The sequence below is a fragment of the Labrus mixtus genome, chromosome 10 (genome assembly GCF_963584025.1).
Source record: "Labrus mixtus chromosome 10, fLabMix1.1, whole genome shotgun sequence".
In the NCBI taxonomy this organism is placed as follows: Eukaryota; Metazoa; Chordata; class Actinopteri; order Labriformes; family Labridae; genus Labrus; species Labrus mixtus.
The window spans coordinates 22,219,026-22,243,450 of NC_083621.1; the positions used below are offsets into that span (position 1 = coordinate 22,219,026).

General features: G+C 40.7%; 1 protein-coding gene across 2 annotated transcripts in view; it reads right to left on the bottom strand.

Moving 5' to 3' along the window:
* The window catches only part of il1rapl2 (interleukin 1 receptor accessory protein-like 2), a 288,013-nt gene that overhangs the window by 46,125 nt on the left and 217,463 nt on the right, over positions 1 to 24,425 (bottom strand). For both annotated transcript variants that reach the window (XM_061048776.1, XM_061048777.1), the window contains exon 6: positions 9,703 to 9,777. In XM_061048776.1, the coding sequence (XP_060904759.1) occupies positions 9,703 to 9,777 (75 nt within the window). The remainder of the gene's footprint in view (positions 1 to 9,702; positions 9,778 to 24,425) is intronic.

Below are 24,425 nucleotides of genomic sequence, written 5' to 3' on the forward strand. Positions count from 1 at the left end.
GCTGAGGTTACCAAACCAGCAGATCATCACAAAAGTCAAAATGGACACAATAAAAGATGAATAAAACATTTTCAGAAGAGATTTGTCAACATTAAAAATCCTTAGCTTTCTCAAGAACAGTCTCTGATTGGCATGTACGTTTACTACTCTTACCTACACTGTAAGCTACTGCACGCTAGCACGAGCTAACCGCCGGTGTATTGCACCTGCCTGTCCAACAGAAAAAAAGCCAACTCCACGTTCGCGGGTGAAAGCCGAAACAAGGTTCACCCTTGTTTGGGAACGAGCTGTATCCGCGTGGCATTTCACCTCACTATGATTATATTTTCTCTTCTTTGCTGCTACGTCCGCCTCTCGATATTTGTCTGACTTGTAAACTAAGCACGCTTCATGATCAAGTAAAGCCAGGTAACCGTGCTCAGGTCCGGTTAGTCCTGCAGCTGTGTGAGTGCAGTCCAGCGGGGGAATGGGGGGAGGGGGGGGGACAATCATTCCTTACTTACAGGACAACTGGACCTAGTGTGAGTGCGCCCTACGATGACTCTTGTGCTGAAGCTCACAAAATCGTGAAGTTTCCATGTGTACGATGATTCACGTGTCTTACATTACATTTCAGACAAACAGCTGTTCAATGGCTTTCAGATTTTGACCTTTCCAGATGTTTTATTTGCATTATTTTTGTGAGAGAATATAAGGGAAGAATATAAAGGAAAACTTAAAAGAATTTGGGGGAGATCATTCCCATATGATTGAAAAAAACTTTATTTATCTGTGAAGTCGTCTCGAGCCTAACATGCACTTCAGGTACCGAAGACACTTCATGGCAGATGTCCAACCTCATCAAGAGCCATTCACATTACAGACATTAATCCTTTCAGACTTGTTCACACACACACACACACACACACACACACACACACACACACACACACACACACACACACACACACACACACACACACACACAGCGGTCTTGTCTGGATGGACTTTCAAAGGGGATTTCTACTTAATAAAATTCAGATCCTGGCTCCACAGGATCTTTATCCCACTGAGAGTTAGAGTTGCGGAAAGAGAGAGGGAAGGAGAAGAGGAGACATAATTAGACATTGATGGAAACACAGAGAGTGAACCACACAGTGTTCCAGCACGTCTTTTGGACAGCAACAACTGAACTCAGTTTAGTAGGAAAGCTCTAAAATATTGTTTGTGTCTTTTATTTTGCAATTACTGGTGAATTATTTGTAACAAAATACATATCTCAAGACCTCGCCAACATACTTGATTTTATCAATTTCAATCAATCAGTCTATCTCGATTTTTTTTTAGTGCCAATTCATAACAAACTTTATCTGAAGACACTAACAAAAAGAGAAGGTCTAGACCGAGATCTTTGTCATATTCATGCATGGAGTCTGGCTGAAACACATGTGCTTGTTTTAGTTAGTTAGATTGTTTTTCCTATTGTTGTTAAAAATGTAACAAAAGTGCCTGAGGTCTATTAACCATGGTTAGAAAAATCAAATTCCGGGGCGCAGATTAGGTCCCAACTCGGAGGCTTTAGTCATCGAGTGGGCGGGCCTGGTTCAAGTCCGACCTGTGGCTCTTTCGGCCATGTCTTACCCCACTCTCTTTAAGCCACATGTCCTACTCTGTCCACTGTCCCATCTAAATAAAAGCAAAAGAAAAGTCAAGTTACACTGAACTAAACATTTTGAAAATCTGCAAAAGATTTCAATACCAGAGCGATTGATTTAACATAAAATATAATTTCATCCTCTAAACCCGGATGTCTTTCATCTAATTCTTTTCCATACAAGTGAGGGTCCTACATAAAGGTAAGGAAGGAATGGTAGGATGATTATTAGTAATATCGGGGCATATCTGTGATAAAATTAGCCAATACCTATGGTGACTGGCTATCGGCCAATATCAGGATGGCCGATTAATCAGTCCGGCTCTAGTTTGGAGATGCCCAGGGTAAAGTCTGTTGACATATGGAAGGTTTACCCCAAAAGGCAAAGTGATGGTGTTGCATCATAAAGTCTGAACAATTTATCCTCCTTTACATGTCAAATGGAAATTCAAACAATTCAATCCCAGGGTGTGTCGGACACAAGCAGAAGCTTTTCCTCTAAGTGAACCAAGTTTTTCTGTTTGAACAGCAAGAAAGTGTTCCGGGTCATTTCCCCCTGTGCTGGGTTCAAACCCCTTTGCATCCCTGGTGATAAGACCCCTGCTCCTTCACAGAGCTTTTATAAACTCTTTTTTGTTTTTAGGAACAACAGGAAGTTGTAGATCAGTGGTTCCTAATCTTTTTCCCTTGGACCCCCCTGCCTGGGTTGTTGTGCCTGCTCCCGAGCAAGTCTGCACAGCGTCTTGGCTCCTGATTCTCTGCCTGATTCCGACCTGGCTTCCACCTTTTTCTGTCAGATACCTTGCTAATACGGACTGCTACTGCTTCCCTGTGACTGAACCTGCTGCTTCACAGACCATGTCCCCGTCAGCTGCTACACGGTACCGTTTCCCTGTGTTGAACTTGGTGTGTGAGCCTGTGTGTGTTACTCCAGCTCCACGCTCTTATGTTTGTTGGTTCCTTGGTTTGTCTAAGTAAGAAAGTGGATGCATTAATCAAATGACTTATTATCATCAGGAGTTCACATTGAAACTTAACTTTGAAAGCAGAAGCTAACAGAGGAAGTATTGGTGGTGCCCAACCTAATAGTCCTGTATGTGATACTAAGGATTTACGACAATGCAATAAGAATGATTACATACTTAAAAAAATATATATGTACAGAGTACAAGTGGGCTTGCGATATTAAACAACCTGTTGGAGTTGCTGAACTGCCAAGAAAGCCAAGAACTGACGTCAAAGAGAGACAGGAAATAAGAGAAAATTGTATTCTCATAAGTAATCTGGATCCCCAAACATTTGTTCTCCTCTTGCAACTTCAACCAAAATCCCCAACCGAATCTACACTGTAAAGCCTGAAATGACAGAATGTTTTTTAAACTTTTATCTCAATGGCAAACAATGGGCTAACAAACCAAATTTGATCTATCTTTTGTCAAAACATGGCCATGAGCAGTACCTTTCAATAAAACTGTATGGCTTGAAATTCAGTGAGAGGAACGGATGAACCAGTCAAGAGGTTGTACTTGAACAGTAGTTGACCTCTAGGCCAACAATATGAATGGTTCAATATCCCTGCAAATACCTTCCTGGCCAGCCCTGGGACTAAAAACTATTAACCTTGCAATCTTAAGCCCACTTCACCAGGAGCTTGTCTTGCTATTGTTATCTCTGTCATGAAAAACACAGTCAAAACAGATGTTTCACCGACTGACTCACCTCCATCAAACACCTCCGTCACGCTCATCAGCTCCTCTTAATCTACTTCTCTTCCACTCTCTCTTTGCTTCCAGTCCCTCCCTCTCCATTAAGGTTGCAAACAAAAGCTGATTACCGTATTCATGAGGGCTGCAGATGACAAATGAAAGAAAGAGCGACAGAAAGAACAAAACCCTTTTTTTTTTTATTATGCTTCATGTAGATCTATCACCATTTCACCTGTTATGTCTTTCTTGTGCTTTAAATACTTTTTCCTTCCATCACATCTTTCTCTTGACCTCTATTCTGTGTCTGTCAAGTCGGCGAACAGCCTGTTTATATTAGTGGTTATGTCCCGCACCCCATGTACAGAGGCTATAGTCCCAGTCGCAGAGGCTGTGGGTTCAAATCCGACCTCGGCCCTTTGCTGCATGTCATCCCCAGCTCTCTCTCCTCACTAACATAATCATGTAGTTCTTCAACTGTCCTATCTGTTAAAGGCAAAAAGGCCCAAAGTGTTTTATTCTGAAAATAAACCTGGATTTTTGTGTGACTTCCTGTCCCGCTCGATCTTCTCTGTGGTGAATTGATGCGCTGTGCTTCGGCATCTGGCAAAAATAGAAGCCTTGTGTATCTGCTGCAGAGGGCTCCACACTGCCAAAGCTTGGACGGAGCTGAGACGCAAACAGTGAAACCACACACATTGACTAAAGTGAAAGCTATCAGCTCTGCAGCGGTAGATATTAATGAAATCTTTATTTTAATGGTTTGTTAGTGTCGGTAATTTCACAACTTGGATCCATTGTGTACCGCCTATGACATACAAGACCTTGAATAGGATGCATAACAAATGCAAAAGCAACCAGTCTCTCTCAAAAATGAAAATCTCCCACCTCACATTATCTCTCTGTCACAGTTTGAAAGGAAATAATGACATGATGCATCGCGGTTTGAGGGCACATCTAAAGACAGAGAGAGTAGAAAGACAAAGACAAAGGGACAGTTAGAGAAAAAAACGAGAGTAGAAGAGGGAAGGCTGACTGATGTGAGGAAAGAGAGATGGAGGCAAACACCTCGCTGAGGCAGAGGAAGACAGACAGGGAGATAAACGTGATGGGGAAAGAAGAAGACAGAGACAGACGGAGAAAGACAGACAAGAGGGGAGTAAGAGGAAAAGACAGAAAGCCTGCCTCCTTATCTTACCCTGCCTTTCAGAAGCTAGCTCACACTGACAGTGAATACTGTGTGTGTGTGTGTGTGTGTGTGTGTGTGTGTGTGTCTAAAGACTTAATGGATATTTTTTGTCATAATCAATCTGTATATTCTTCAATTGGCTCTTTAAACCTTTTAAATCTGTTTTTTTTTTTTTACAAAGATACATTTCCATTATTAGAGTGATGTGTACAAGGAATGGGTACAATTTTAAAATCGTTTTTTGAGCCGTTTTTGCCTTTAGCTGAAGAGAGACAGGAAACGTGGGGAGGTCGGATTCAAACCCACGGCCTCTGCGACAAGGACCACAGCCTCTGTACAAGGGGCGCGCGTCATAACCGCCAGGCTATCGGCACTCCAAGCCAGACCTTTTTCTGTCCAAATTCAAATTGATCTTAAACAGAGGCAAAACTCCAAGAAGCTAAACAAGGTACAGAAGAGCATTACATTCACATTGGAAAATAAAAATGGTCTCTGTTTTACTCTACTCGGAGTGACTTTTGTGATGTGTTTACGCTCAGGACTCTTAAAAAGGCTCAGTCAATCCTGTAAGTGGTCGCTGTATTGAAGTGCAACGAGTGAGTGTAAAGAAGTCTGAGGAGTTTGTTTTGTAGGGTTTGATTAGAGGTAAACAACAGTAAAGCTGAGGTTCATTGACTCTAAATATGTTATTTAGCTCTGAGAGTATTATGTCTGTGTAGGTTCTCAGTCATCCAGGTCATGGTAAATTAGAAAGCTTGATCCAAAGGCAACTGGACTGCTTGAGATCTTCAACCCGTCCAGTTGCCTTTGGATCAAGCTTTCTAATCAGAGAGTATTACAAAGAGAGATGACGGATACATGATGAACCTTTGTTAAGCTTGTGAAGAAAGAAAGGAGCACTTCCATTAAAAGTCATATCACAATTTATCACTCATGGGTTTATGGACCCTTTTTCATCAGTTTCACTATCTTGCTAAATTCATCAAATAGCTCTGTCAGTTATTTTCTTTTGGCTCATATTGGGAAATATTTGTATTCATTGTTGAATGTTGGCCTACTGAATGAATCTTTTGTGGATTATTCGAATAACTTCACTTAAGATGTTTTCACTAAACGCTCCTGAAAATATTTAGATAAATTCAGGAGGACTGCTCCGGATATTCTCCTGACCTGGCTGTTCACATAATGCTCCTCACGGCGGGAGAATATCCCTGTCAGACGGGAGGGGGGTCTCCCGAGGTAAGAGGTGATGTTAAAAAACAACAAAAGTCCACTATATGACGCTATCATGGGAATATTTGCCTTCATATCAATGAAGCGGAGAAGATCATACTGGAGATCATAGCGGTGCCTTGCAAAACTCTTTGCACTGTGCAGCAGTAAAAGTATATAAACATCACTCCCCCTCCCATCAGCTCCAGGTGAATTCTCTGGAGAATATCCTGCTGTGTTCTCACATCAGCTCACTCGGACTTGCTGCGGAAAAAATTCTAGGGGTCTTGCAGGAGAATCTCCGGGTGAAGTCCAAGCGAAAAATGTCTGTCTGTGTTCACACGTACAGATCCTCCGATTTTTTGCAAGTGTGAAAGCACTATTAGTAATCACCATTTTATAAGGCACACATTTAGAGAAATGTATTTATTCTGAGCCAATTTTCAGGCTTCCTAAACTGCTAATAATGCTGACAGTTCTGAATGTGAAGCACATACCTTCACAAAGAAGGTTTTAAAGGCTAATCTTTATCAGGGGATCCACAAAAAACCCCTCAAGCGCCGCAACTCTCACTTTAAGAATTCTATTTTTCTCATTCTTTCATTCTTATCATTATTAGTTTCTTTTTTTGTCTGTCCCCGGCAGTAGCCCTCTTCAGTATAATAATGATAATAAGCGTAGTAAATTGTGTTTATAACCCTCAGCATTAGAAAATAATGAGAAACGAAGAAGAGATGGGGGAAATATGTGGAATGGCAGCAAGTGAAACGAAAATGAATAAGAATGAGATAATAAGAAAGGGAGGAACACAAGGCAAAGGAGCCAACAGTCAATAAAGAAAGAGAGAGAGAGAGATAAGATGAGGAGAGAAATGAAAAAGTGACTGTTATGACTGCAGAGAAGAGGACGAGAGAAGGGGAGGGGAAAACAGGGAACTACATAACTGTGGTTGCTGATGTAAATCTCCCTCAGGTTAAAACAAGATGATAATTAAAAATGCACTGCAGGGTCACACTGTGAGAGTATAGTGTGTGTGTGTGTGTGCTAATGTGTTTTGTACTGTACTGTGCTTTTGAATTGCTGTAGTTGTAAGTTTGTGCAGGCTTGGAAGGGGGGGGGGGGGGGGGGGGGGTTGCGGTTGCCCATTATAAGGTGTCCCTGCTTCAATCAGTGTACAGAGGCCTTAGGGCCTATTTATAACTACATCAATCTGGAGTTAATGAAAACACACACATCCACACACAGCTTCAGCCTGCAGTTCTAACAATGTCAGAGAGACCCCTGAACAGCAGGACACGCACACTGAGCATGTACACACAAACACACATGAACACACAGCTGGCAAAGATGCAGCAGCATCGGAAAGCAACTCGCTGTATTTAGTACATATCATATGCAAATCATAATGAGATCCCTTTAAATGTTTATATTCCCTGCTGTCATGCTTGTCTCCGCAGTGCTTAAATGACAGGTTTTATGTTGACGTTGAAGTTGCCAATCCAAACAGCCGTTACTCTCAATCTGAAAATCACCCAGTAATAGAAAACGACTACATTTGAAAATGTCAGATTTTTTTTCTCTCCCTGCTAGTAGATAAGGCAGCGCTGAAGCGACTTCTGTGCGGGCTCTGTAAATGTTTTGGCTCAGAGTAAATTGGATTGAGCACGTATCAGCTCATAAGTCATTGTTAATCGCTGACTGGAGGAGATAAAAGAACAAAAGTGCAGCAGGACAGGGATGGGGGGGGGGGGGGGGGGACGCAGACTGATAAAGAGCAGAAGGCCTGCGGTGCGACAGTGTTCAAAGAAGAGGCAACATGCTTTGACTGTCTGACTTTAGACAACAAATCCACAGCAGCTCTATCTAAGGCTACTGTACTGTCACTAAAACTGACCTCATACCTGATGGAGGATGTGATGAGTTAACCAACACTTTAACAACCTCAGAATCAACAATTGGGGATGTGCTTTGACTGTTCATAGTCGGGTTGCAGGCCAGGGACTTATAATCTTCGATCCCAGGACCTTTTCTTTCTGTCTGTTCCAGTAGTCAGAAGTGAACTGGGGAAAAAGGCGTCCCTTTACTTGGAACGAATTACAAAAGAGACTTAAGAGACTTAACAAACTTCTCTCCTTGGATGCTTTTAAGAGGATGTTAAAGGACTTGGAGGCAGACCCATCTGGCTGTAGATGTTCTCTCTGATGTGTTTGTGGATGATCTAGACAAACATCTGTGTCTTTTAATGTCTAACAATGTATATTTTTTGTATTTGTATGTTTGGCTGCTCGTTGTTTGTGTGAAACTCTGTAAATTGTGCCTCTGTCTGTCTCGGCCAGGACACTCTTGAAAAAGAGATTTTTAATCTCTTCGAGTTTATTTCCTGGTTTAATAAAATAGATAGGAGTTACCTCTGGCAACATAAGCCTATTTCACTTACAAGATTAATAAAATATATAGAAATTTGAATGGTAAATGCACACTACTGTACTTACACTGTGTATTCATGTCTCCTGACCACTCATAAGCCGTTTTCACATATGCACTCCGGATAATATCTAGATATTTACAGGAGGACTTCGTCAGAGATTCTCCCGACCTAGCCGTTCACATATGCTCCTCACAGCTGGAGGCTATCCCTGTCAGAGGGGAGGGGGCGCGGGGGATTTCCCGAGGTGAGACGTGACGTAAAAAAACAACGCAGAAGTAGCGGCCGTAGCAACAGAGTCCGCTACACGACGCTATAATGAGAATATTTGCCTTTATATCAATGCTATGTGTAATCCAATGGAATGACAACATCCACAAAAGAGAGGAGAACAACTTACTGATGAACAGAAAACAGAATGCAGCCGATTAATTACGTGCACGGAGATCGTAGTGGTCGCATGCAGACACTTTAGGCAGTCAGTGTATAGACTTCATTCTCTTTCGATTGGCTCAAATTGAAATCTGGAGTATATTCAGCTGCGTTCAGACATCAGCTCACTCAGACATTCTGCGGAAAAAATACTAGGGGGCCGACAGGAGCTACTCCGGGTGACGTCTAGGTGAAAAATTTGGCTGTTTGCGTTCACATATAGCCTAAATCCCCTCCGGGTAGCCAAATCTCTGGAGTTTTTCAGGAGATTTCCGTATGTGTGAAAAGGGTTACAGTGTTTTTACACTATGTTTCAAATGTACCCATGTCAAACACACACTTACCCAGGGCCCTGGTGAATGGGAGTCTTGCCCTAAGATGTATTAATTATACATATGATTTTTATGTAAAGTATTTTTGCAATTCAAATATTGGACTAAATATTCTGAGCCACACTGACTGGTAATTTAAAGTCACCATTTAACCTAAAAAGCATGTCTTTGGATTGTGGGAGGAATCCTGAGTACCAGGACGGAACGCATGAATGCTCAACGAAGAACATGCAAACTCCAAACAGAGAGGCTCCTGTCAGACCGGGATTCAAACCAGGAACTCATCACTGTGAAGCAACAGCACTAACCACCGCACCACCGTGCAGCCCTCTTTTCATATAAAGGAAAAACGCTTGTGAGCAGTTATCAGATAGATTTAGTTTCCCAAAAGATATTTCAAGTAACTATCTGTGTGACGGATCGGGCAAAGCGATGTGCGATGTGGGAATCTTAGTTCTCTGAGAAGTTAAAGCGAAGGCAAAGCTGTTCCGAATGTAGATTGTAAATATGGAAACTGCTTATTTCACAAAGTAGAATAAAATGCATGAAGCACAATATAACCTGATGACATCAAATACATCAGTCTAGGCTTGGCAGGAAATCATCCATGGTGTCCAAACAATTCACATTTATGTTATGCATGAGAAACAGAAAGAAAAAAACACACACACACACACACACCCACACACAAAAAAAAGAGCATGATTGTTTCGTTATTATGAGAACATTGAGGATGATTGGTTTAACTTAAGAATGACCAAGGTTCTGATCCTTACCAGGGGTGATTTCTATCACGGTGTCTTGTCTCCCCAGAGGAAAGAGCACCTTAGGGGGCTGAGTGGTCTGAAGAGCTGAGAGAGAGAAAGAGAGACATAGGAGGAAGGTTAATCATCAGGAGTGTGTGTGAGCATTTCAAACCGACAAGCTTTCATCTGGTGAACACATGACCAAATCAAGCCTTACCAATGCAAAGGCAGAGGAGGAAATGGGCTTTATTTTTCAATTCATACACACAAAAAGTTAATCCATCTAACTATTTAAAACTGGCTTAAATAGAAGAGCTTTAAAAGATGCTTCAGTCATTTCATCCATTCAACGTAGGACTATAACAACACTCTGTCAGAAGGGCTAAAGGTTGAAACTGCCCTAGGGCTCTATGGCCAATGTTGGTGTCTTTGTCAGTCTCAGTCTGCTCACAACCTCATTTCAGACTTTGAGGTTAGCGTAAACATGGTCCATCCTAATTTTAAGCAACAATGACCAAATGTTATTTTACACCTTAATACTCACCTTTACCTCCTAAAGCAACAAAAACACACTGTATTTGTTGTTTCAATAAATTGTAAAACGTAAACCCTGTTTTCTTAACTTTTTAAAATGAACATTTTTCTGTAATGTTTCCGACATTAGTAGGCTTTTGACCCGAACAATAACAAAATTGTTAACAAATTTATTTCTGTTTCCAAAGGCTCATGGGAGCTAACGTTAGCCAGGAGGCTAGCGCTAACAGTACTGATTGAATGTGCATAAGTTGATTTAAATCATAACCTAGGAGGGACCATTTGGGCCTTTAAGGGGCCCAGTCATTTCTGTGGGCGAGCCTGAATAAAATAATTCAATAAATAATTTGTTTAAACCAAAAAGTAATTCTGACATAACAGACGCAAACACTTGCATGTGCAAAATTCATAAGTCATGGATCAACGACCACAAAATCTTGCCATGGATGAGTCTGATATTTAAAGATTGCTGTCTAATTGAACTTTTTCTGATTCAATGATCCCTTGTTGAAAGTGTTAATGTTGGTTTAAATCTAAAAATTATAAAGAGCGCGTCTTCTTTTCTTTTCACCTTGTACTGCAGCTTTTTGCCCCAACAACCCTGTCAATCCCCCTATCACGCTACCACTCTCCTTGTTTTTGCTGATAAGAAGGATAGTTTCATTTGCATTCTGAAGGGATCACTGCACCGGTCTGAGATTAATGAGACAACCCTTCACTGAGACTAACTCCTCTCTTGGTCTGTCTTCTATTCCTATTCTTTACTTTTCTTAAATTCTTTGCAGTAGTCAATAATTCCCGAAGACTATTGTTGTGATCTCTCTGATCGAAATTAAAGACTGTAATGTTTTCCTATGAATAGTGAAACCATGTATAGAATAATCTCACTCTTTCAGTGTTGTTTCTCGTTGCATCTTTAGCTGATAGACTCTGATTCACCACGAGCCTCCTGCCATGCTCAAAAGGGCGGACTAACTAAGTTAGCTTCTTGCAGGTCAACATAGTGGAAAATTCTGCTTAAGAGCAACATTTTGTCCTGTTAGGTAATGTGCACATTAGATCACACAGAACAATAATCACTAGAAAGACCCCAGAGAGGCCAGTCATTGTATGTGAAGTGCTTATCTCTGACTGAAGTCATAAGGGGTTTATGTATCTGGCATTTCCTAAACTTAAAGTCTTGTTTGGTTGTCTGAGTGTCTGAGTGTGTGTGTGTGTGTGTGTGTGTGTGTGTGTGTGTGTGTGTGTGTGTGTGTGTGTGTGTGTGTGTGTGTGTGTGTGTGTGCGTGTGTACTTCAAAGTTCAAGTCATCAAACTTGAACTTGTGTAAGGAGCATAAAGTTCAGAAAGTTTGAAACTCATTTGCGTAGCTTTTCTGTGATTTGAGAACAATTTAATGCAATAAGATCAGATAACTCCTTCTCACCAGGGGATCGGAGTAGATTAAAAATAAACTCTGCCTTATTGCAGTCCTTATCTCAACAGATGGAAAAAGCTAGTTTCCTTTTTATAACCGAACATGACCCCGTTTCTTTTACTTCTTCATATCTGATGACATTAAGATTCACATCATATGAACTTTCTTTGAAGCAGAACACAAGAGAACATTGGTTAACATTTAGAAAAATATTTATGCCATTTTCTCAGTTTGATGTTGAGGACTGCTGCTATGTGGACAGGATTGTGTTGGACTGAGCATTTAAGGAATCACTTCATTTTGACCTTTGTAGTTTTCTGTCCAGTTAAACTACTCAACAGTTTCTGTCTCTTCTGACCTTTGGCAGTCTAGAGGTGTAATTCTGTCAAGGGTGGGGGGGTGGTGGTGGTGGGGGGGGATCCTTAATCTCATTCAAAAAAGGCATTTTGTAAAACTAAAGCTGAACATACAGACATGGGTCATGTCTGGATAAAAGTGGTGTCAAATATTATTTTAAAGGTATTTGTGTGCTGGAGTTGCTTGTCTCCCTTTATAGATTACAAACATCACTTCAGGGTTCAGATCAGCCCATGTTTTTTTTTTGCGTAATACCAGCATAACAAATTGATGTGTTTGATTTTCAGTTCTCGTGTTTCACATACTGCATAAACTGAAATTATTAATGGACTGTTACTGCAGGGGGCACCAGAGGCTCATCGGTGGCAGCCACCATGTTGGAAATCCGGTCTCCGCCTAACTTTCAGTCAACCTAACGACAGGCTGAAAGCTGCAGCTGAGGTGGGTTTAAGCCTTATGACAAACCGTTACATCATGCCCACCTGTCAATCTTGTCAGCTGCGCGCCTAACTATGGATAACACGTACCAGGCTGTAAACATGATCATTTCTGCAGTAAAAACGGGCATTTTTGAATGGGTTGTGTATGTGACTCTCTGAGGCTCTCGGAGCCAGCCTCTAGTGGACCCTCGATGAACTGCAGAACAAAAAAGTCAACCACACAACAGAGAATACTTATGTTCCTCCCCACTTGATGAAGATGTGAAAATATATTAGCACTGAAGGCGTTGGACTTTATCAGACCGTAAAAAAAGGATGATGACTTGATCAGTATTTTGATCCAACAGAGATTCTTATCTAGTAGTGGAAAGTTAGAAAATAAAAACAGTAGGGGAGAACACCGTGTCCATGTCAGGAATATGCGATGCTAAGATGGTGGACCGTTTTAAAATATAACCTTTACATCATCAGACATCTGAAGATGGTGGAAGCCGGGCTTTGACTAAATAAAAAAATGAAAACATGCTGTGACCAAACACATTTTTCTCATGAATTTTTCATGATTTTTAACATCAGCTTAGAAATTGTGAAGGATGAATTGTGAAGGATGAATCGTTCACGACGACGATGTGGAAACAGAAAGCTGAATCATAGCAGAGATGATGCAAGTCCAACTTTATAGCAATGTCGTTATGATGATCTGGTGCCGTTTGAAATATACATAGGCTTATTTCTGTTGCAAAGAAAATCCTGTTCAGAGAGAGAGCCAGCGCCTGAGGGCTGAGTGAAGCAACACTGTGGAAAGCAAGTGTATGTGAGATCGATGGGCTTTAATGTGACCCTGATGCAAGTGCTGAGGTGGAGGAAACATTAAACCAAAGTACACCTCTCTTCTCACACACATACACACACACACACACTGGTGTACTCATTGTAGATCATACGCACTGATACCATCTGCTCAGGAACAGAGCCACACTGTAGGGACACACTGTGGGGGAAAGAAGTACACTTACTGTAACTCTGCACTTAGAGGTGTATGATTAAAGACACACATTTAAAAGAGAAGGGCTCAACAGGGAGGTTAAAAAGAACAACACCTGATGAGCTTGGATGCAACATAAACAAGGGAGGCGAGTTAAACTGGCGAAAGTACAGGGGAGTTAGTTCAAATGTTTGGAGTGGTTCATTCACGATAGCTTAGCATAACCAGGTCATGTACATAAATGATCACCTGTGTTAGTTTCTGTTTACTGTAAATGGTAAATGGACTTAGTTATTTTCTAGTCTTCTGACTACTCAAAGCGCTTTACACCGCAGGCTATATCAACACATTGACACTCTGCTATGCAAAGTGGCCATCAGAAGTAACTAATCCCATTCATACACATTCATATGCCGCTGAGGAAGCAGCGGGAGCAATTTGTGGTTACAGTAAGTGTCCTGCCCAAGGACACATGGGACATGTTGCCGCAGGAGCTGGGGATCAAACCCCCCAACTTTCTGGTTAAGAGACGACCAACTCTACTAACTGAGCCACAGCCGCCCTGTTAATGCTGAGGTGTTTTGTAAAAGAATAAATGGATTAAAAGTATAAATCAAGCGAGAGGTGAATGCCAAGATTGTTCTCTCAAGACAATCTTTTTATTATGAGACGTGTAGTCTTTACCCTCTGGAAGGTGTTGGCAACATGTGTTCTTGGCTCGTTTCTGTGCCCCTGGTAGATTGGCGTCTCGGGGCATAAAAGGTTAGAAAGTGCGAGTGTTACACCTCAAAGAATTATTGTTTTAATTCAAGTGACCCACCTACACATGTATCCACAGAGTATTGTGTGGGATGAAAAACCAACATGACATCTTGAAATCGGAGGTGAATTGTCTATTTATTCTTTTAAATTTTCATCAACTTGTGATGCAACCTCCAGTGTAAAACATATTTACAGTGCTTTCACATTAGCACAAAAGTCCTAAAATCTTCCTGGAGCTGTGCGGTGAGCAGTATGGCTAAACACAAACAGCTGAATGTTTCCCTTTGACTTTACACAGAGTTTTTCCTGCCAGCCTCCAAGTGAATTGTACGCATTTATACGAGCTCGTGTGAGAACGTAGAAGGAAATATTCAGGAAAATTCACCAGGCGCAAGCAAGAGGGGGAGATCTATATCCTGTGAATGGCGTATGAAGATAGACTGTATGCACGGGTACCTTGCGATATCGGTACATGTAATGAAACTGCTTCATTATGTTTTCTATTCTCCAGTATGTTTTTGTGTCAAAAAAGGAATGATGTTCATGAATGATGAAAAGGAAAACATTCTCATGATAGTGTCGTGTAGCGAACTCTGTTGCTTTCTTGGCACTTCCCAATGTACTTCTTATGTCATGTATTGCCTCCTAAGAGCTCCCCTCCTTCTTGTGACCAGCAGGGTTAGTCTCCTGCCGTGAGGGACTTCTGTGAACAAGCAACTCAGGAAGATTTCAGGGGCAGCGTGCTTAAAATGGTGTAGTATTTTCAGGCGTGCATATGTGAAAACTGATTTAATTTTACAGAAATTGTGTTCTCCAGATTGCTCCATTGAAAGATCCATGAGTGATCCCAGGAAATCTCCCTATGACCCACTCACAAAAGAAGAACCACAAAAAAAAAATCAAGAAAAAGACAATGAACTGTGTTGATTCAGTTCAGACCCAGAAGCACAGCTGGCACCCTTTGTCTACAGCCACCTCAACTACTCATTTGTCAGTGTATGTGTGTCTTTGTGTGTGTGCGTGTGTGTGTATATATAGTTAGTGTTTCTAATTAGTTGATTTAAATCAGTTAAGGGACTCTTACCTTACTGCCGCTGGTCCCACTGACAGCATGGATGGGAACACACACTATTTCCAGAGTAGGGGCTTAGGGCAGCTCAACCACCCATGGAGATTTAACTAATTATCTTTCCGCTATCTGTAGGCTATAGTAGCTCTCTGTCCGTCTCAAAGGCTCACTTTGAGCAGGTGGAATAACTGCCAACACACTGAAGTGGCAAGAAATCCATTAACTTTTAAAACACTTTCCTCAATGAATCTAAATTATAAACAAATAACCGCACTTGTCAGAGTAAGATACTGTGTTTGTGGGGACATTTTTTATTTATTTATCATCTTATCTCATATGAGTAAAGGTGTTAGCTCTGGTCGTTAGCACCACTATCACTGTCTAACTGTCATACAGTCACATCCCCATCTCACTGGGACATGAAAGTAGCTGTTTGAGGTTACCATAATGACAGTAACATGTTCAAAACCAATTTACGCTTCAGGCTCTTCACAAAGCTAAAGGACTTGGGATTTAACATCGCATTGGGCATGTGGGGGGGGGGGGCACGCTAGAGTTCTGATTTTCTAGTCTTCTGACTACTCAAAGCGCTTTTACGCCAACGGTCACACCAACCCATTCACACACTGATGGTACTCTTACACATTCACTGCTGACGAAGCAGTAGGAGGCTCTTGGGTTTAAGTGTCTTGCCCAAGGACACATCAGACATGTGGCTGCAGGAGCTGGGGATCCAACCCCCGACCTTCTTGTTGGGAGACGACCAACCCTACCAACTGAGCAACAGCTGCAGTTAGCATTAGCCATAAGTACTGTGGTGCAGTGCATTAGAAGATTGTTGTTCAGTTTTCAATATATACTGCAATGTTCCCGCTAAATAGAGCTGTGATTATTATTTTGTATCCTTTCTTTGATTTGTCTTTTTTCCCCAGCATTGTATGGCATTCATGGACCAGATTTATGTTGGCATGTATGTCTCTAATGTTTCAGCTAAAACTGAATTTACTGTCGACGCGACATCCTCCACTTAGCAGTATACCGATGTGCAAGGCTTTGCATAGATATGTGTGAGCCTTTAAAAGCAGGAACAGTGAGTGAGCTCTCTGTGCTTCAGATAAGTTTGACCTTAAATACATCATTTTACTTTTACCTCTTAAGAAAGGTGAGTCGGGGCCAAAATGTTGATTAATGTGACAAATGCACACATGACATTGAGAAAGAAGTGAGCCGTGTGTAAGTGTGAGTGTATGTGTGAGTGCATCTGCTGAGAAGTGATAAGACCTTTAATAATGAGCTTGTTCCTTCCCTCATCAGTCAATGTACTGTCACTGTCTGAGCCATCATTAATGCATTTTTAGCTTATACACATAGGCAGAGAGAGAGAGAGAGAGAGAGAGAGAGAGAGAGAGAGAGAGACCAGTAAATGAACAAAGTAACTGTCTACACATGTCCACACTTACACTATGTTAAAAACATCACAGACACTAGGACAGTTTTTACTGATGTTTAATCCTGCTAACGCACACACTAAACTTTTAGTGTAAACTTTTAATTCTTGGTTTCTTTTCACCTTTTAAGGCCAGTGGGGAAATATTTGGCAACAGTTGCTAATTCAAAAATCCAGCTAACCAATTAGAGTGTAAATGGACCTGTGCTTGTATATCGCTTTTCTAGTTTTCTGACTACTTAAATCAAAAGTGAAAGTTTTGAATGTATGCCTTTTTTTCTTGTTAATTTACAAATTAAGTCTTGTAAATGTACGACTTTATTCTCGTAAATTTACGACTTTACTCTTGTAAATGTACGACTTTATTCTTGTAAATTTACGACTTTACTCTTGTAAATGTATGACTTTATTCTTGTAAATTTACGACTTTACTCTTGTAAATGTATGACTTTATTCTTGTAAATTTACGACTTTACTCTTGTAAATGTACGACTTTATTCTTGTAAATTTACGACTTTACTCTTGTAAATGTATGACTTTATTCTCGTAAATTTACGACTTTACTCTCAACATTTTAGAAAGACAAATGTCTTTAACATGGCTCTAATACTCTGTCGTAGGTGAGTTTATAATCATCACTGACTATTGTTTTAAATTGCAGCAGGTTAAAACATTGCATGTGTAATCTTAATCCTGGATAAATTCTGTTGATTGTTAATCCACAGTGGTGAAACCTTGAATGGCGTTTTTTTCCACCCACAGCTATACTTCAATGTATTATGGTGTTTTTTTATGTCTACACATACAATTTCAAACTGATTTTAATGTCAGATATATTCAAGTATATGAGAGCTTTAATTACAGGACATTAAACATGTGCCCTTTATCACTTAACAGTAATCCTATGGTTTCTCCTCTACACTGACTTTAAATGTGCACTAATGTTCCTCCATCAGTCTAGGTATCAGTTGTCTCATAACACTCATACAGTGCAGTGTGTTCATTAGCTAGATTTTTTTCCCCTAAGAATACATTTTGTGACACAAAAACAGTCACAAATAAACCAGGGTGTAGGCCAACAGTGCAAAAATACTTTTGCTTGAAAATACCACATTGTTTACCAGCCTCACACTCACTCTCTGATTACTCCATTCGACTCTCAGTTTCCAAAAATATTACCATTTGTTACAGGTCTCAGGCTTCATGTTGTGCCCTCATCTGTTTCTTACCTTTCACACAAGTGAATTCACTTGTAAATGTGCCACCTCCAAGTTTAACTGGAGTTTACTGGCTTGGAGGGGAGGTAAAACTTTGCCATGGCCTAATAAACCAGTGGCACAGAGACACAGGCCTTTGAGCTTACTGGCTAACAACCTGTGTGTCTCTATGGTCTTTGCAGCCAGGCCAAACCTCACCTGAGTGTGCCTGAGCCAAACTCATCTACACTCTGGCCAAAAGCTCGCCATGACCTATCCTACTATCTTCCTTTTTCTAGTGTGTTCATGAAATCATGAGAAACCTAACTTATACCATATAGTATAATAGTAGGGATCATCTACTGAGCTTCCTAACCAGCCCCCAGAATATAAATTATCTCAGGTGATTAAACAATAATTATGAAAATAAAATCACAAGGCTGAAATACTCACATAAGGTTAACTGAAAAAATTACTGTTCCCCTCAGACGCCAACTTCTTTACATCGGGCTTGACAGTTGTCAGGCTTATGTACAAGCCTATTTTAAAGACCCGCCCCCACAGTGTCTGTCAAGAAAAAAGCTGGCCCTGTATAATTTTAGTTTATGACCCCTGCCATATAGTATGATAACACATAAGAGGGGCAACTGTGACTCAGTTGGTAGAGTCAGTCGTCTCTTAACCAGAAAGTCCTGGGTTCAATCCCTAACTCCTTCAGCCACACATCAGATGTGTCCATGGGCAAGTCACTTAACCCCAAGTTGCTGCTGCTTCTTCAGCTGATTGGGATTAGTTAATAATGACGGTCACTTTACATAGCAGCCTCTGCCATCAGTGTGTGGATGTGTAGGTGTGACCTGCAGTGTAAAAGCACTTTGAGTAGTCAGAAAACTAGAAAAGCGCGATACAAGCTCAAGTCCATTTTAACAATTACCTTTTTTATTTTTAAGTTCTACACATTTTAAGGTTTTATTCTTTTTTTTATTATTATAATATGTTTAACTGTCTATTTTCCAGCAGACTGTACACGACCTGGGATTTTAAACATTTGTATTAGGAGGATCTAAATATTAGCAAAATAATGACACACTGCCAGCTGCTGCCTGCTGGTTCTGCACAACGTGAGCTCATAATTCCTGCTGCTGGCTGGTTTAGTTTGGCGAATCAGTGGACATCACAACTAAACCTGACCATTAAACAGCTTACCTCTGCCACACTAAACTCGAGTGATGGGCGCCAGACATTTCTTGTCAAGCACTTTATAATGAATTAGCTTCTCAGCAGCTTCCTGATAAGAGTATTATGATTTGTTTTTACATTAATTTCTTAGTTAAAGATGTAAAATCAGTGACAAACCTGATTAGTAATGTGCTTAAATATAACTATAATGTGTACTGAACTAAGTGTAAAAACATGCCTACACATTAAAGAGAGGCCACTCTGTTCATCCTTCAAGCAATAAGTACGACATACCCTCATGCCAAATAGCCTGCTTCTCCTTTGCTTGTCATAACAGAGCCATTTTTTTCAACGGTCACTTTTAGTTTCCCTTTTTGAAATGAAATCACGAAACAGAAATAAATAACAGTGCTGAGTTTTTACGTGTATGAAATTCTTACACACATGACCAGAGAGTGAAACAATAACGTCAGGGACTTGGCTTTTCAACCTGAAAAATAAGCACTTGAAGATCTACCTGGAAACTATAATGAGACCACAAGAGGGCTGACCTTTAGCCAAATCAACATATGGCACTCAGCATCCGTCTGTCTGTGTCTGGCTCACACACATAGCAACGCCAATATGTGAGTGTTCTCCATTCATCAACATTGAATGTCCCAGTGAAAAACATCTGCTAATAAAAGGAAAGTAAAAGTTGGTAGAGTCGGTTGTCTCTCAACCATAAAGATGATGGTTCAATCTCCAGATCCTGCAGCCACATGTCCCATGTGTCCTTGTGAAAGACATTTAACCTCATATTGCTTCGTCAGCGGTGTATGAATATGTATGAATGGGATTAGTTACTTCGGATGGACACTTCCATAGCAACCTCTGCCATCAGTGTGTGAATGTGTAGGTGTGACCTGCTGTGTAAAAGCACTTTGAGTACTCAGTAGACTTGAAAAGTGCTATACAAGCTCAAGTCCATTTACCAAGACCAACCATTTACTGACACTTGGTAACAAAAAGCATTGCCTGAATCATCACCTTAAATATAATCAAACTTCACATGCAAAGTATCATAAGAAGATTATTTGTTGTTTTTTAAGTGTGCAAGTTTAAATATTTTGGCAGTTTTTCATGTCCATACCAGCCAAAATTAGGGAGTGAGAAAGTGGGAGATTTGGGGAAAATCAGCCCATTGACAGTGACCCTGTCCCCATTTAACTCTAAACCACACATGATAAAAAATAATCAGATGTAAAATAGAAAGGACTTTTAATTTAGCTTTACTTCAAGGCTCTAATCAAGACAACAGTTAAAGAAAATAGATGGAAGAAAACATACAAGTATGTACAAGTAAGTATACGTAAGTAAGTTCAACATTTCACCATGTCTTAAAGAACTTACAAAAAAGATGACACTGAGTGAGGGAGTGAGTGAGTGAGTGAGTGGCCAGGGACTGTAATAAGCAACAATCTATAAAATGCATGGCATATAGAGATGTGGCTAGAGGCAAGAGAGGGAAATGTCTCATGCCAAGTGAGGTGACATTTGGAGGGACATTTTTTATTCCTTCGGTCTAAGTGTCTTCAGATAACATTTGTTATGCAGTGGCTCCACACAAATAAAGATAGATTGATTGATGATTCTTCTGACCCTTTTCCGACCTTTCTGGGTGGCAAGCTAAGCCAAGCGAATCAGAGGGGTCGAGCAGCCGCAGTGAGGAGTGAAGCAAGTGGAGTAGGGTGGTTTGCAGATGCTTACTGCTGCCTCCAGTTGGGTTGCCAGGTCTTATGACTCATATCCCACAAACAAGCTGAATAACACCCATTTGTTTGGTATCAATGTGAAAGAGGGAGATAATCAACGCCTGACGCCAAGCCACCACCTCCGGACTGTGTCATCCCCACAACCACTGCCATCCTCCTTCATGCATGGCCCTCTGCAACCTTCACCTCAGCGCCAAGGAAGTGTGGACAACAGGAACGCATGGTATACAAAATGAGAAATCCTGCCTGCTTATTATCCCAAATGCTCTTTTGTAAAGCATCTCGAGACAACACTTGTTCATTCTGGAGTACAGTGAGATAACATTAGGAGAAACAGGGATTTTGAAATGAATATAAACAGTACATGTATTTCCTTTGGTTCTACTTTATTTCTCAATGGAAATAAAACAACACAGGCTTTGAAGTTCTTTGGGTATTCATCAAACAGGGTTTTAGTCTCTTTATCTGTAAAAGTGGTCTGTCTTCTCTGTTCTCCATGTGTATCAACAGGAAAAAACCTCATGAGAAATATCTGCCAAACCCCTTATCCTAATGGCTGTGACTAACACCCTGCCAGCTCTCTGTTGTCTCAAGAGATACCATCAAACATACTTGTTTCACACCATTAAGTTGTGTTTTTACAATACGATTATCAAACTGCAGCAAAGCAAGACTCTTCCCCCCTTAAAATAACTCTGTCTCATAACTCTATTTGAGTCAGGGTCAAAGCAGACTACTGAGGCTAACCCAGTGAGCCTCGGTGACTGGCTTATTAAAGCAGTTCAGCCTGGAGCTATGCAGGGATTGCGGGATGCATGGACTGTAACCATGTGTTCTGCATTCTGATTGCAATACGTAGGTCAGTAGGTTGAGATGAACTTGTCAATGTATATCTTTCTAAAATAACAGTTACATTTAGTATTTTCTCATTGTCAGACAAGAATTGGAATCTATTGCTATTCTTGCTACTCTTTGTCGCTACACATACTGTTGCTAGCATGCTAACACTATGAATGAAACAAATATTTATGATGGGCAATGTCTTAGGGCTGCAGTATTATGCATGCTAATATGGAAACCCTTTGGCTATCATCTAGAGGGGATATATGCCTCTTGAAACAATGGCTAATGTTTCAGGAATTCCAGTGTAGCTAATGGTTAGCAATAAACCACTTAATGTAAAGACTTGCACCGCGTTGTTTACATTCCAATAAGTAATGGTTACTTCAGACAAACTGTTATGCGTGTTAAAATATTAAAAGAAGCTAAATTTGCCCCTTGAGAATATATACTGATACTTACTCTGGCAGTTTGAACCTGAAAACAGAGAATACTTTTCTAGGGATTGACTTGAAATTAACAGGTCTTAAATTTGCTGAAATATCATGATGAAGCTTAGTAAAAAAAATAAAAAATAAAATAAAATAAAATATGTAAGGTTTTTCATGTCTGTCCCCAAGATAAGAAATCAGCAATACAATGCTTTTTTCTTGAATTGAAGTTGGATTGATCCCTTTTAATGCATTTAAGGAAGTCCTGAAATCCAAATGCTGATTGGCTCTCACGACGCAGTGTCGAGCAGATTTAATTTGACATTTTCTCACAGACCAAAACTCCATCTACAAGTATATACTGGAACTATGGTACAGTTGATTAAAAGGACTTAGACTCAAACATTCCACAAAAATAATTATTCTTATCAGCCTAACTTTGCCAACACATACACACTCATCCACACAAACCCAAAGAGTTAACACTTAGTAGCCTGCCAACAATTGCAATTAATATGATGAATATGTGTTTGGGTGGTGAAGAGCTCAAGATAGTACGATAGTATTTTTGTATATTACACTTTAACACTATTACGTCAAAACAGACACCAAATGAAGGCAAACGGGCAGGGCAGGACAACAGAAGCGCCAATGGACCACAGCACACACGGCAGATGTGAAAGAAATTGGGGATTAAAGCACTTTTATTCAGAGAAATATCCTGTCAAAGCCTTTCCTATTCAGAATTCCCACTGTTGGTCAAATAGTGACAGTTATAAGATGATAGTTGATCTTATTGGTCAATAAGGTCAAATGTAACTCTAAGAAAAAAACAAAACAGAGCACATTACAGCAGCAGAGGCAGAGTTAGTGGATCTCAGTGGATCAGATCGAAGCTGTCGTCTTTCTATTTGCTGCATGCTGTCAGTCACTCCCAAACACAATAGCTTTCTTTTCTGTGCACTGCTGTGATGGCAAATCTGGAGAAAGGAAAGGCTTACACACACAATCAAACAGCAGTCTTTTGCCATACTGGCAGATCTTTAAGGCTGCCCGAGGGCTATATCAATTATTTGTGTTATACATTTGAAAAGGTCACAATATGTTTCATGAAATTGCATGGAAAATGAGCCAGTAGCTGTTATTAATCCATCAATCAATCAATCATAGACTACAATCAAATCAAATCCTTCCTTCCTGAGAGTAGATTGCTCCTTCTAAGCTGCTCAGTGCTGACCTGGAGTAACCGGTCCTTCTTCCCCACCACAAAAGAACAAAAGGCCACTATCCAGGTGGTTAATATTTCTTTTGGCTTTTTCTTACAGCAGCTTGTGCATACAAGTCAGGGTGAAGCACAGCCTCTTTTGTGTTCAGTGAATCTGACTAATCATTGCAGTGCCTAGCAGTCCTGTTGGGTTCTGTGCATTGGCATTATTGTCTAACACTGTGTCCTAACAGCACTCAAGCATTGGATGTCGTGTCGCATTGCATATGATCGCACGCTTCTTGTCCACACTGCATCCGTTAAATATTTACTTCTCTGCTCTGTGAATTTCAGATAACCTTGAAGGTATGTGTGTTCCTTTGTTTTATCAAGCTGTTGACCAAATCACAACACTCACAGGCTCGTCAATAGCCTATAGAAAGAATTTCTCCGGTGTTGACACAAGTCAAAGCTCAACATTTATATCAATGAATACATTGTTATCTCCACTTTGTAAAACTAAGCTAACAAGCTCTGTTAAATGAGAAAAGCGAGTGTAAGCGAGGATGAAATGGTTCTACCTTGTTGTTCTAAAGAATCAGCGTGCAGTGCCGTGCTCGGGCCTTGTGATGTTGACAGCAAGGTCTGTTCATTTCTTCCTGTACCTTCTAAAGTCAATTTTTAGGTCCATACTGTGAGACCCCACAGCATCCGTGTGCACCGCATCCCGTCTGTGCCGTGTACTCCAGAACTGATCGCACTCTCTCTAGTCAATGCAGAGGGCGCCCCAGGAACGCCATTCTGCTCTGAAACGCTCAAAACGTGCTTCAGTCTATTTTTCAGCTAAGGCTCTTCCAGCACGTATCAAGTCTCTGCTGCGCTTCAGAAATGGTTCAAGTACATGTAGGGTAAGGCACGCCGTTGGATGGAGCAACAGCCCACATGGAGACACAGTGCACTGTACACAGACGCTGTGGGGTGTCGACTCAAGTCATACTGATGTGAGTCAGGTCCACATCTTCCATTCGGTTGGCCAGTTTGAGGTAATCCTAGTTCAGGTCCACCACTGCTTTGCTGGAACCCAACCAACGATACCCTGGTCCTAAGAAATAATATATTTCTATAAACACATATGTGA